The 14,236-nt window shown below is 45.2% G+C and overlaps 1 protein-coding gene across 2 annotated transcripts in view; it reads right to left on the reverse strand.

Annotated features, from left to right (window-relative positions):
* The window catches only part of Slc25a26 (solute carrier family 25 member 26), an 86,319-nt gene extending 73,938 nt beyond the window's left edge, over positions 1-12,381 (reverse strand). For both annotated transcript variants that reach the window (XM_004669093.2, XM_045136108.1), the window contains exons 1-3: positions 12,262-12,381; positions 8,503-8,659; positions 5,815-5,924 (exon numbers count right to left, since the gene is read on the reverse strand). In XM_004669093.2, the coding sequence (XP_004669150.2) occupies positions 5,815-5,924; positions 8,503-8,659; positions 12,262-12,294 (300 nt within the window). In that variant the 5' untranslated portion in view covers positions 12,295-12,381. The remainder of the gene's footprint in view (positions 1-5,814; positions 5,925-8,502; positions 8,660-12,261) is intronic.
* Between the last annotated feature and the right edge of the window lie 1,855 nt (positions 12,382-14,236).

Here is a 14,236-nt window from a genome sequence, read left to right on the forward strand (position 1 = left end):
TCTATGTGTGTGGGGAAACCTCTGCATGTCATTCAAGCACAGGCATTAAATTCACAGGGGCTGCTTTTGGCTACAAAGAACTTTCCATGTCCTTCCATTTCTGAAAACAAGAGGAAACCAGTTCCAAGTATCTAACTAAAAAACTCAAGTCTGAAAACCTGTTATAAAAAGAAAATCACTACCAGGCTGGAGAGATGGCTTAGCAGTTAAGCACTTACCTATGAAGCCTAAGGACCCTGGTTCAAGGCTTGATACCCTAGGACCATTAGCCAGATGCACAAGGGGGCACACACATCTGGAGTTCCTTTACAGTGGCTGGAGGCCCTGGCACACCCATTTTTTCTGTCTCTCCCCCTCTCTGCCTCTTTTCCTGTCGCTCTCAAATAAATAAAAATTTTAAAAAAATTTTTAAAAAACCACTGCCGCTAGTTACAGCATTCACACTGTTAAAGAAAACCTGTCCAAGCCTTGGACATCATTACAGATTCTCCTCAGAGAGGCTTGTCCTGGGTGGGATGGAAATGGAGCTGGGAAGTAATTGAGGCAGGGATTTAGAGACTTGGTATGGCAAACTTCCTAATAAGAACAGCACAAATGGGACTCCTCTTGCTGTGGCTACATATTAAATCTTACTTGATCGATTTTTTTCTGTGTTCCAAATTGCAAACACAAGGTAGAAGGTTGTAATTATAGATTTATTGATTCATCGTTAAGATTGAATCAGGCTGTTGCTACAGGGAACAGTTAGTATTTGGACAGTGTTCTTTTGTTTCCAAGTTGTTTTTACAGTTGCTACCAGAAAGTAACTGGACATATTGACACCCTCAAAACATGGTCTTGCTTCCAAGGAATGTGTGCAGCGTAGCAAGCCTATGCCAAGGGAGAGATCACACAGTGATGGTGCCGCTCAACTGCTGTTCACAGTCTGGTTTCCTCACCTCTGACCACTGCTGTTATCGCTGGTTTTTATTCCCTATTCCTTCCCATTTTAAATATGAAAATGTGTTTTCTGTAAGTCACCTGTTTCTTTTTCATACTTATAATCATCCACATCTGCATGAAACTAAAGTGAAAAAATTTATTCTATGAAACAGAAACAAGTTACTAAAACAGGAAGGGGGTGATGTGTGTATTTCTTAAACCTTTAGTGAGAAAACTGATTTTGAACAACTTCAGGGAAGTTTTTCCCAAGGTAGTGTCTTGCTTGCTGTGAGCCCAGGCTAACCTGGAATTCACTATGTAGTCTCAGAGAAGCCTCGAACTCCCTGCAATCCTCCTACTTCTGCCTTCTGAATGCTTAAACTAAAAGCTTGTGTCACCGTGCCTGGCTCTTCCAGGAATTTTTAAGAAAGTGCAAAGACTATCAGAGCTTCCAATATTTTCACAAACTTGCTAAGTCTAGCAACCTTTACAACATAATAAACTAGGGAGATGACTCAGTGGTTAAAGGGATTTGCTTGCAAAGCCTAATGGCCCAGGTTCAATTCCCTATCACCCCTGTAGGACCAGGTACACAGTGTAGCTCAAGTGTCTGAAGTTCCTGTACAGTGGAAGGAGGCTCTAATGCACCCATTCATAGTCAGTCAATCTGTCTTTCTCTCTCTCTCTCTCTCTCTCTCTCAAATAAAAATATGTATGTTGGGGCTGGAGAGATGGCTTAGCGGTTAAGTGCTTGCCTATGAAGCCTAAGGACCCCGGTTCAAGGCTCAGTTCCCCAGGACCCACATTAGCCAGATGCACAAGGGGGTGCACGCGTCTGGAGTTCATTTGCAGTGGCTGGAAGCCCTGGCGCACCCATTCTCTCTCCCTCCCCCCCTCCCCCCCCCCCCTCTCTCTCTCTCTCTCTCTCTCTCTCTCTCTCTCTCTCTCTCTCTAACTGCCTCTTTCTCTCTCTGTCACTCTCAAATAAATAAGTAAAAATAAACAAAATATTTTAAAAAAATATGTATGCAACAAATTTTTAAAGTCAACATGGGGCTGGGGAGATGGTTCAATAAGCCAAGTGCGCCAGCGTGACAGCCCGAGTCCAGGTCTTCAGGATCCGCATAACACCAGGCACCCACGTGAACCCATGGTGAGATGGGAAGTGGAGGCAGAGCTCATGGGCTGGGTAGCCTGGTGTACGCGGCAGGGAACAAGGTGGGCGGTGAGGCCCGACACCTGAACGTGTCCTCTGACCTCCACACGCGTGCCACGGTGTGTGTCCTCACGTGCGCATAAAGCCTCTTCTGTGTGCCAACTACTGATCGCTCTCTTCAGCTTCTCCAAAGTCACAGATGCTATAAACTGGTGCTGGTGTTAGGCCATCACCCAGGGCCACAGACTCCACACGAGAAGCGGGACCGCAGGGGCCATGTCCCCGCGCATCCCCAGGAGAAGCGGGACCGCAGGGGCCATGTCCCCGCGCATCCACACGAGAAGTAGGACCGCAGGGGCCATGTCCCCACACATCCCCAGGCTTACAGTGCTTACTGTGAGGCTACAGTTTCCCTGCCCCACCTCCTATATCCAACTGCCCACGCAAGAACACGGCCACATAAAAACATCTGTCTTCCCCACGTCTTGGACCCAACCATCGGTATAAGAACACTGCTACATTAAAATGTCTGCCTTGAGCTAGACAGATGGATTAGCAGTTAAGGCAGTGGCCTATAAAGCCAAACGACCCAGGTTCGATTCCCCAGGACCCACATAAGCCAGATGCAGAAGGTGGCGCATATGTCTGGAGTTCAGTTTGCAGTGGCTGAAGGCCCTGGCATACCCATTCACTATCTGCCTCTTTCTCTCAAATAAATAAATTGAAATACAAAAAATAAAGCCAGCCTTCCCCATCTCTTATACCCAACTATCCATGCAAGAACATTACTACAGTAAAAAATCCCCCACTCATTAAAAAAAAAAATTGAGCTTTAAAAGCATCAGAATGTACGTTTTCTACAAATGAGGAGATACATCATTAATAAAAAACTAAAAGTTATTATTTGTCCTACCTTATTATTTATATTATGTGATGGTTTGGATTCTCAACCATCACTCACAGGCTCAGGTTTTGAATGCATGGGCTCCAGCTGGTCATACAGTAGTGGGGGGCTGTGGACCCCTTAGGAGGTGGGGCTAGCTGTGAAAGGAGGGCACTAGTGCATGCCTCTGAAGGTTACACCTGCCCCTAGTTCTTGCCTTGCTCTCTCTGCTGCCCAGATGGCCACATGCTCATGGTGTCAGTCAACCAAGCTCTTGACATGATGGATTGAACCTTTCTAAAACCATCAGCCAAAATAAATCTTTCCTCCCTCAGCTGTCTGTTAGGTGTGGTGGTCCCAGCAGAGCTGAAGTAAGCAATACATGTCACTTCATGGCCAACTTTGTTACTTGCTGCTTGCTTTCAACAATAGAAAATACAAACCAGGGGCTGGAAAGATGGCTCAGCGGATAAAGGAGCTTGCTTACAAAGTTTAATAGGCCCAGGGTTCAATTCCCCAGTACTTACATAAAGCCAGATGCACAAAGATAAGCATGCATATGGAATTTGTTTGCAGTGCCAAGAGATCTTCTCTCTCCCTCCCTACCTCCTTGCAAGTAAAGTATTTAAAAAAGAAAAAGAAATGTAAACCAAATATACAACTTCAGAAACTATATTGGAAGCTGACCAATGCAACATGCAAACACGAAATATGAACATAAGAGTGGTAACAGCTATCAAAAGAACAGAATCTTCACAACGCTAGAGGCTCTTAAAACCCTCACACACCATTTGTTACCTTTAGAATAAATACGCAAAACCACCTGCATAAAATATGGCTCTAGCCTCACAGCATAATCACCAGCAATAATGTAAGCCTAGGATAAAATTTTTAAAGCTTAAACATTAAATATATTTTTAAACTTTAATTTTTTTTATTTGCAAGCAGGAAGGGAGAGAGAGGGAGGGGGAAAGAGAATATGGGCACACCAGGGCCTCGACTGCAAACAAACTCCAGATGCATGAGCCACTTTGTGCGTCTGACTTTATGTGGGTACTGGGGAATCAAACCTGGGTCCTAAGGCTTTGCAAGCAAGCACCTTAACTGCTAAGCCATCTCTCCCATCCCTAAAATTAAGTATGTATGTCGGTAATATATATGTAGTTTTGTTTAAGATGGGGTCTCAAAGAGCCCTGGTTGGTCTTGAACTCCTTATGTAGTCAAGGATGTTGTTTTTTCTTTTGTATTTGCAGAGGGGGGGGGGGAGGGAGGGAGGGGGCGCACCAGGGACCCCAGCCACTGCAAACTCCAGATGCACGCACCACGTTGTGCATCTGCCTTTATGTGGGTCCTGGGGAATCAAACCAAGGTCATTAGGCTTTGCAGCAAGCACCTTAACAGCTGAGCCATCTTTCCAGGCCCATTTAGCCTTTATTGGGGGGGGGGGGACATACCTGTGCTCCTATAAGCAGCCCTAGAACTTGTGGATTTGGAAGAAAGAAGAAAGGAGAGATGGAAAGGGGAAGAAGGGAAAGAGAAGGAAGAGAAAAAGAAAGAAAGGGGGAAGAGAGCAGGAGTGGGAGCAGGACAGAGGGTTAGGGGGATTAATATGAACAAAATATATGCGGACATGTATGAAAGGACTATATGAAGCTCATTATTAAGTATAAGTAATACGTGCTAACTAAAAATAAACTCAAATAAAGCAGGCACATTGGTTGTCTGGGGGAAGACTGTAATGAAATTGGGGGTGATGGATAGCAGATAAAGGGTTTTTGTGAATGAAGAAAATATTCTAACATAGGGCTAGAGAGATGGCTTGCATTTAAGGCATTTGCATGTGAAGCCCATGGACCCAGGTTTCATTCCTCAGGATCCATGTAACCCAGGTGCACAAGGTGGCACATGCGTCTGGAGTTCATTTGCAGCAGCTGGAGGCCCTGGGGTGCCCATGTTCTCTAATATTTATAAAAATACATTTAAAATTTAAAAAACACTACAAATAATAAGTTTTGAGGCAAAAATCATATTGTGATTCAGGCATTACACCATGAAAGCTAGACATACAGTGGTACGGTTTCTGCTTAGCATGTGAGAAGCCGACTTTAACCCTCAGCTCCAAAACAAACACTACACAGTGTACACATGGATTCAAGATCCCAAAGCCAAAAATGTGCCATCATAATGTGCTATGCATCAGTTAAAAAAGAAATTTAAGCCAGGCATAGTGGCGCATGCTTTTAATCCCAGCACTTGGGAGGCAGAGGTAGGAGGATCACTGAGAGTTCGAAGCCACCCTGAGACTACATAGTTAACTCCAGGTCAGCTTGGACCAGAGTGAGAACCTACCTTGAAAAAAATAAAACAAAACAAAACAATGGAAAAAAATAAATTTAAGGGTTGGGGAGATGGCTCAGCAATTAAAGTTGTTTTTTTACAAAGCCTATTGGCTTAGGTTCAATTCACCAGCACCCATGTAAAGCCAGATGCAAAGTAGAACATGTGCCTGGAGTTTGCTTGCAGTGGCAGGAGGCCCTGACATGTCCATTCTCCACCTAACTTCTTGCAAGCAAATAAAAATATTAATAAAAATTTTAATTATTTTAAGCTGGCATGGTGGAACATATGTTTAATTCCAGCACTCAGAAGGCAGAAAGAAGAGGAGCACCACGAGTTCAAGGCCAGCCTGAGACTACATAATGAATTCCAGGTCAGCCTGGGCTCAGCAAGACCCTATCTTGAGCCCCCTCCCCCCAAAAAAATTTAGTTTAAGAATGAAACAACTATGTGTAGCAACAATCATAGGTTTAGTTTGCATTTCTGAAATGGTTCATATTTGTAACTTGTTACTTACCACTTCTCCAGCAGAGGCAGCTACCATATGCTTCACAGGCATGAGATATGAGGCAGAATCCGTGTGCAAAATGCATTTCACATATTCATAGGTGAGAAAAAAGGCAGCCGCTGAAATTTGAAATAGACAAGTCTTCCACCAGCTTAGATACACACTTAACTATTAAGAACAGTTTCTTAAAAAGTGGTAATGATAATTACTAAATTATGGACAAAGGACGGTGTGTGCTTTTTATTTATTTGCAAACAGAGAACAAGAGAAAAGAGAAAGAATGGATGTGCCAGGGCCTCCAGCCACTGCAAGCAAACTCCAGATGTATATACCGCTTTATGCATCTGGCTTTACATGGGTACTGGGGAACTGAACCTGGGTTGTTAGCCTTTGCAGGCAAGCCCATTAACCACTGGGCTCTCTCTCCAGCTCAAGTATGTGCCTTTTTTCCACCCTTGCTCTTACAGATTTTACTGAAGCCATATTGTAAGACTGACCCTTGCCTTTCAAAAAGACAGAAAACACAATTCCTACCCAAAGGCAGCTTGACGGTTAAGCTCCCTGCCACACTTCACTGATGGTACTTTGCCCTCTCCCACATTTCGAGCCATGCTTGGCATGTACTCCAAGTGTTAAGACACAGTAAAATTCAAGAGTAACTCCAAGACAGTCAGCTGTGTGTTACTGACAAATGCACGGGAACACTCTTTCTCTTTCACTACAAACTTTTATGGGAATGCCATGCTCACACACAGGGCATGGAAGCATCAGGTTAACCGAGTCCGTTATCCTGAAAGACAGAACAAAACTACGGTTTAGGGCTGGAGAGATGGCTTAGCGGTTAAGCGCTTGCCTGTGAAGCCTAAGGACCCCGGTTCGAGGCTCGGTTCCCCAGGTCCCACGTTAGCCAGATGCACAAGGGGGCGCACGTGTCTGGAGTTCGTTTGCAGAGGCTGGAAGCCCTGGCGCGCCCATTCTCTCTCTCTCCCTCTACCTGTCTTTCTCTCTATGTCTGTCGCTCTCAAATAAATAAATAAAAAATTTAAAAAAAAAAACAAAACACCACGGTTTAAGAAGTCCTTAGAGGGCTGGAGAGATGGCTTAGCGGTTAACCACTTGCCTGTGAAGCCTAAGGACTCCGGTTCAAGGCTTGATTCCCCATGACCCAAGTTAGCCAGATGCACAAGGGGGCGCATGTGTCTGGAGTTCGTTTGCAGTGGCTGGAGGCCCTGGCACACCCATCCTCTCTGTCTCTCTTTCTACCCCCCACCCCCGGCACTCTCAAATAATAAAAATGAACCAAAAAATATTTAAAAAGTTAAAAAAAAAAAAAAAAAAGTCCCTAGAGAGCTGGAGAGATAGTTCAGTGGTTAAAGGTGCTTGTAATGCCTGATGGCTTGAGTTCAATTCCCCAGTACCTACCTAAAGCCGGATGCACAAAGTGGTGCATATATCCAGAGTCTGTTTGCAGTGGTAAGAGGCCCTGGCCAATAATTTTTTTAAAAGAACAAATAAAACATTAAGAACAGAAGTCCCTAGAGCCACGGTTTGTGAATGTGTGTCATTTTGCTGGCTGGCTTGGTCTGAGGGCTAGAAGCATTCTTCCGGACTGTGGAGACTGCCTGTGTAGCATGTGCAAGGTCTGGGGTTCAAGCCTCGGCACAAACCCGAAGAAACAAAGCACCCAGCAATAAACAAAATCAGAAAACGCATGCCCTCAGGAATGGATTAACTCAGCTGCCTCTCCTTAACCATAGAATGAGAGTGCCCACGGTCACACGGCAGACTGTACATCCCCAGCAACAGGCACTGCGGGACAGGAGCCACCTGCCTCATCCAGGAGCAGCCGGCGACGAGGCTGACGCTGCTCACGCTCCCGGTGCACTCTGCGGCCAGCCGCGTGTCCAGCACAGCCTCCCACCGGGGTCACCTGGGAAGCTTTCAACACTCGGTCCCCAAAAGCCCACACCAAGGGCACGCCTTGAGTGAGACATCAGCATCTATAAAGATGCCGGGAGATGAGCCTGCGTAAGGAGTCACGTGGGAGCAAAAGGAAAGATTTAAAGATTCTAAGTGGGAAATTTTAACAACAAAACCATTCTCAATGGATAAACTTTTTGCCAGTTGTGGTGGCACACACCTTTAATCCCAGCACCCAGGAGGCAAAGGTAGGAAGATCACTGGGAGTTTGAGAGCTATCTGGGACTAGAGTGAGATCAGGTCAACCTGGGCTAGACTGAGACCCTACCTCCAATAAATGAATAAATAACTAAACAAACTTTTCATTATAAGCACCCTGGAATGGACTCTGGACCCAAAAGCACCATGTGTTCAAAAAGTAATTGATTGAGGGCTGGAGAGATGGCTTAGTGGTTAAGTGCTTGCCTGTGAAGCCTAAGGACCCCAGTTCGAGACTCAATTCCCCAGGACCCACATAAGCTAGATGCACAAGGGGCACATGCATCTGGAGTTCGTTTGCAGTGGCTGGAGGCCATGGTGCACCCATTCTCTCTATCTGCCTCTTTCTGACTGTCGCTCTCAAATAAATAAATAAAACTTTAAAAAATAACTGATTGAAAAATACAAAATCCAGAAGATGGGCTGGAACACATAAGGAATTTGGGGTGGAATACCACTGTGAAAATGTATCACATTCTCTTGGCTTCATAGCAGTGAGTAGATCAATAAAACACTCACCATTAGGAAAGGACCCAATAGCAGCAGAAGGAACACCAGCATACACTCCACAAAAACCACCAGCCTTGGTGAATCCATGCGGACTCTGCAGCCTGGTTTTAATGGTATCCAACGGAAACAGTATCAAGTCAACAGAGACACCTGCTACCCCGCCTGCCTGTTTAAAAAAAAAAAAAAGTGGGAACAGAAAAGAAAACAAGGTTATAACATGTGCTCTGTGCCATGTAGAGGAAGAGAAAGAATCCCCCATCCCTGCAGGGCTGGGGGTCAATCTAGTGCCTTGGACATCTGCACATGCTGGGCAGATACTACCACTGAGTGTACCCAGCCCTGGAAGGCAGTCTTGAACATACCTTCTGGCCCACATGTTTCCCTGCAATACTCAAAGGACTTCCTACTTTTTCACAGTGGGGGGGGGGGAGGCATAGTTGTGCAAGCTGTAAGTTTTATAAATTTGCTTTGTATTTTTTTTTTTTTCAGGCAAGGTCTCTCTAAACCAGACTGGTGTGGAATTCCCCCAGTAGTCCTAGGCTGGCCTAGAACTCACAGTAATCCTCCCACCTCAGCTTCCCAAGTGCTGGGATTAAAGGCAGACATCAGCACACCTGGCCTACACTTGTTTTTTGCATGAGTTTTAATGAATTAAATGTATTCTTAATATGGTCATGATCCTAAGCATAAAAGCAAACAACCAACAACTATATCTGTTTAAACAGTTACAAGATATCTGGCTTGTAAAGGTGAGATAATTATAGATGGAATTTTTTTCTTTTATTTGAAATTTCATTAACATTACTCAAGTTTTGTATGTATAATAAAAAAATTAAAAGAAATGTGTGACGTATAGTGTTTGAAAATGGACACAAAACTAAATAATTCCCACCTAAATTATCACGCATTAAAATTTTCCAAGTACCCCTCTCTTACCTAAAAGAAAAACCAACGAAAACAAAGGGCAGCCTCATAAGCAGTGTGCTGAAAGAATGTTTTCCCCAAGCAGGAATGAAATCCCACTTCTTGCACCTTCCACACATTAATCCTAACTTAAGCCTCTACAAAAGCAATGGACAAAAGTACACTTTTCTGCATGTGTAGTGTACCTTCATAGAGTTCTTTTAAACCCGTTCTCTGTTCGCTCACCAGGTTTAGCAGCCATGACTGCTGATGGGAGAGTGCAGGGAAGCAGTTACCAGCATGGAACCCCCCTTTCTGCTGAGCCACCCAGGTCTAGGACGTAACCTGAGCTCTAATACTTCCATGCGTGGCTTTGGACAAATTTTCTAACATCTATCCCAGTTGGGAAACTGGCTGGCACTTCAATTGTTTGTGAAATTAAATGGCATAACATATGTAAAAAGAGCTTATCCCACTTCTAAGAAAAGAAATGGAAACTGGCAAAATTACTGTCTCACCTGCAAGATGAGAAATCTCCAGGCAATGACCACATGTTTCTTCGTATCGCCACAGCTTAGCATATACAAGACTCAAAAAATCTGAATTTAAAGCCATCATCTCACAAAAGGACACCCTCCTTTTACTAATTTACATAATTCCCTGAACCTGCCCACCTACTATTTACCCCACCAACCCATCAACCACTCTCTCCAACACCTGACCCTCATGAGCACGTCTCTCTTTTCAACACTTCCCACACCTGCATCCAATCATCAGCTACATCTGTGAATAAATGCCTCCATCAGCCCATTCAGAAGTCATTTTAAAAATCACAGTTTACGGGCTGGAGAGATGGCTTAGCGGTTAAGCACTTGCCTGTGAAGCCTAAGGACCCCGGTTCGAGGCTCGGTTCTCCAGGTCCCACGTTAGCCAGATGCACAAGGGGGCGCACGCGTCTGGAGTTCGTTTGCAGAGGCTGGAAGCCCTGGCGCGCCCATTCTCTCTCTCCCTCTATCTGTCTGTCTTTCTGTGTCTGTCTCTCTCAGATAAATAAATAAATAAAAATTTAAAAAAATTTAAAAAAAAAAAAAAAAAAAAAAAAAAAAAAATCACAGTTTACATCTCTATCACACCCTCCAAGGCTCAGGGTCCATTGCAGAAGAGGTGGCGGAAAGAATGTAAGAGCCAAAGGAAGGGAACCACTCCTTACAATGTAACTGTCCAGACAGAAATTGGCCTCGATATCCAAGACCTTGCAGTGCCTAGCAATACCCACACCCTCATAATAGGAGAAAAAGATGATGACATCAAAATAAAAGAGAGACTAATGGAGAGAGGGAGGGGATATGATGGAGAGCAGAGTTGTGAAGGGGAAAGTGGGGGGAGGGAGAGAAATACCACGGTTTATTGTAAGTATAGAAGTTGTGAATTTAAAAATTAAATAAATAAATGTTTGAAAAAGCAAAGTATAAGCAAAACAAACAAACAACAACAACCAAAAAAAAGAAAAAAACCTTCTTGGTTCTGAAAAACAAAATCACGGTTTAAGCTGGGTATGGTGGCTCAAGCCTTTAACCCCAGCACTTGGGAGGCAGAGGTAGGAGAATTGCGGTGAGTTCTAGGCCACCCTGAGACTCCATAGTGAATTCCAGGTCAGCTTGGGCTAGAGTGGGACCCTACCTCGAAAAAAAAACCATTACGGTTACCGTCTACCACCGCCCACTGCCCCATAGTGAAATCTACCAGCCAACCGGCGTGGTATCCACCGTATCCACTGCTCCCCGCTACACCTGGGCCAACAGCGGCGCCACGGTATCTGTGAAAGGATTTGTTCTAATTCTTGCTCTTTTTTTGTTTCTAATATTAAAGAGGGCTGATTCTCATACTTTCGGAGGAATTGGTAAACTTTATTGACTCCATAGCACAGCTCAGTTATTTCTTCAGAGCCTAAACCAGGAACAGAATAAATAATTTATGTAGTGAATGACTGGGTGGACATTTCATTTTTTAAGACATACAGCGAAATGACCTCAGTGCTTGGATAGGGGAGCCATGAGTGATTTGGTTAAAGGTGTTTATTTATATAGATTTCTTAAAAAAAAAAAAAAAAAACTAACTTTGGGCTGGAGAGATGGCTCAGTGGTTAAGGCACTTAGCTGTGAAGTCTAAGGACCCAGGTTCGATTCCCCAGTATCCATATAAACCAGAAGCACAAGGTGGCGCACATGTCTAGAGTCCATTTGCAGTGGTTGGAGACCATGATATACTCATTCTCTCTGTGTATCTGCCTCGTCCTCTCTGTCCCTCTCTCAAATAAATAAATAAAATTTAAAAAATGTTTGAAAGCAAATGAAAGATAGAAAGAGGCATATAGAAAATGGCCACACCACAGTCCCCAGCCACTGCAAATGAACATCCACATATAGATACACCATCTAGTGCCTCCGGCTTACGTGGGTCCTGGGGAATCGAATCAGGGACCTTTGGCTTTGCTGGCAAACGCCTTCACCGCAAGGCCACCTCTCTAGCCCTCCTTTCAGGCATTTCCTAACCAAGTTCAAAATGACTGCGTGTGTAACAGTGGTTCTCGCTCTCGAGCTCTCAATTTTATTTCCCTATTTGCAGGGATATGTGTGACAGGGGGCACCAAACGCTTGAGCACTCTTTGCATCCGGCTCAGATGAGTGGCTGGGGACTCGAACCCGGCGCCGCCCGGCTCTGCAAGCCTCCAGCCCTACGAGCGCCACGTCCTCGCTCCTCCCCCGCCCTCCGGGAGGAGCGCGCGGGCCTCGACGCCAGCACCCTGGGCCCGGCTCGCCGCGGGACCGAGCAGCCGCCAGGGCCCGCCGCGCCGCCCGCACTCACCACCAGCGAGGCCGCGAACTCGGAGCCCTCCATGGCCCCGCCCCGACCCGCCAGGTGGGGATTACACGCCGAGCAGCAGCGAGGGCCGCGCCGGGGACATGGGCGCCGCCATCTTGGGGGCGGGCCTACAGCGACCGCTTCCGGGTCGCCGTGACGTCAGGCCGCAACGGCTGCGCGCGCCGCGGGGGCGGGGCGGGGCGGGGCGAGGCGGGGCGGGGCGGGGCGGGGCGGGGCGGGGCGGGGCGGGGCGGGCGGGGCGGGCGGGGCGGGCGGGGCGGGCGGGGCGGGGGAGGGGCCAGGCCCGCGCGAGCCTCCCGCCCTAGCTGTGCGGCAAGCTGTGTCTGCGGTTCATTTACTTCATTTCTAGGAAGTTGTTCGGCAGAAATAAAAACATCTCAAAAATGGCATTTAGCTCGCTGAAAATTATGTACTAATTCTAGAGGGTAGAATAGGAAGGAAGTTTAGAAGCAGGAGAAGAGGGTGGAGAGAGGCTGGGTAACCAGTTTAATAATAGTTTAATCTCCCCGGCCCCCATCCTTAACTATTTTTGCTTATTCCTATCTTTCTGCTTCGAATTCTTATAATAAACCTTAACAAATGCAGTAAGAAATAACCATGTCAACAAAATGCAGGCTGGGAGCTGGAGAGATGGCCCAGCGGTTAAGGCACTTGCCTGCAAAGCCTAACGACCGGGGTTCGATTCCCCAGTACCCATGTAAGTCAGCTGCACAAAGTGGAGCATGCAGCTGGAGTTTATTGGCAGAGGCTAGAGGCCCTGGCGTGCCAATTCTCTCTATATCTATCTCATTCTCTTTATAAAGAGGTAAAAATATTTTAAAAAGAGAACAGACTTGACAAGTTCACATTGCATACATGTGTTGGATTACCACACATGTAGCCTATAAAATTGTAGTTATATATCAAATAAAATAAAATTCAATAAAATATTACTTGCTCAAGTATTGACTGCTTAATCCTATGGCCATGTATCATATTATATATACATATTTATTTATATTTATATATATTATATATTATGTATTATATATAATCATATATATAATATCATGTATTATATATAACATATATTATACATAATATATAGTTATATATATATATATATACATATATATATCTTCTCAATTTTTAAAACATGGGAATTTTTTTTCTTTTGGTTTTGCCAGGTAGGGTTTCACTCACGGCGATCCCCCACCTCTGCCTCCCGAGTGCTGGGATTAAAGGCGTGCGCCACCACGCCAGGCGAAATCCCTGCATTTTTAAAAAGTATTTATTTGTAAGCAGAGAGGGGAGAGGGAGAGAGAGAAGGCATGTCAGGGCCACCAGCTGCTGCCTGCGCCATCATGGCCAGCTGAAACATGAGAATGTTTTGTTGTTTTGTTTTGTTTTGTTTTTCGAGGTAGGGTTTCATTCTAGCCCAGGCTGACCTGGAATTCACTATGCAGTCTCAGAGTGGCCTTGAACTCACAGCAATCCACCTGCCTCTGCCTCCCATGAGAATTTTTTTAAAAAGGTAACAAGAAGACAGAAGCTACAATGTCTTCATAACTTGACTTGAGAACTCCTTCAGTTGTCAAAGAAAGATCCCGGAGACCCACTGGCTAGTGAGCCTAGCCAATCAGTGAGCACTGGGCTCAAGGAGAAACACTGTCTCAAAAGTAATAATAATAATAGTTATGATAACATAGGAGCCTGTTGTGGTGGCGCACACCTTTAATCCCAGCACTCAGGAAGCAGAGGTAGGAGGATTGTTGTGAGTTCAAGGCCAGCCTGAGACTACATAGTGAATTCCAGGTCAGCCTGGGCTAGAGCAAGACCCTACCTTGAAAAAAAGAAAAGAAAGAAAAAAAGAAAGTAGGAGCGAGACAAATTTCTCAGTGGTCACAGGTGCTTTCTTGCAAAGCCTACAAGTCCAGGTTCAATTTCCCAGTACCCAAGTAAAAAGGGACTGGAGATG

This window comes from Jaculus jaculus, chromosome 16 (assembly GCF_020740685.1).
Source record: "Jaculus jaculus isolate mJacJac1 chromosome 16, mJacJac1.mat.Y.cur, whole genome shotgun sequence".
NCBI lineage: Eukaryota > Metazoa > Chordata > Mammalia > Rodentia > Dipodidae > Jaculus > Jaculus jaculus.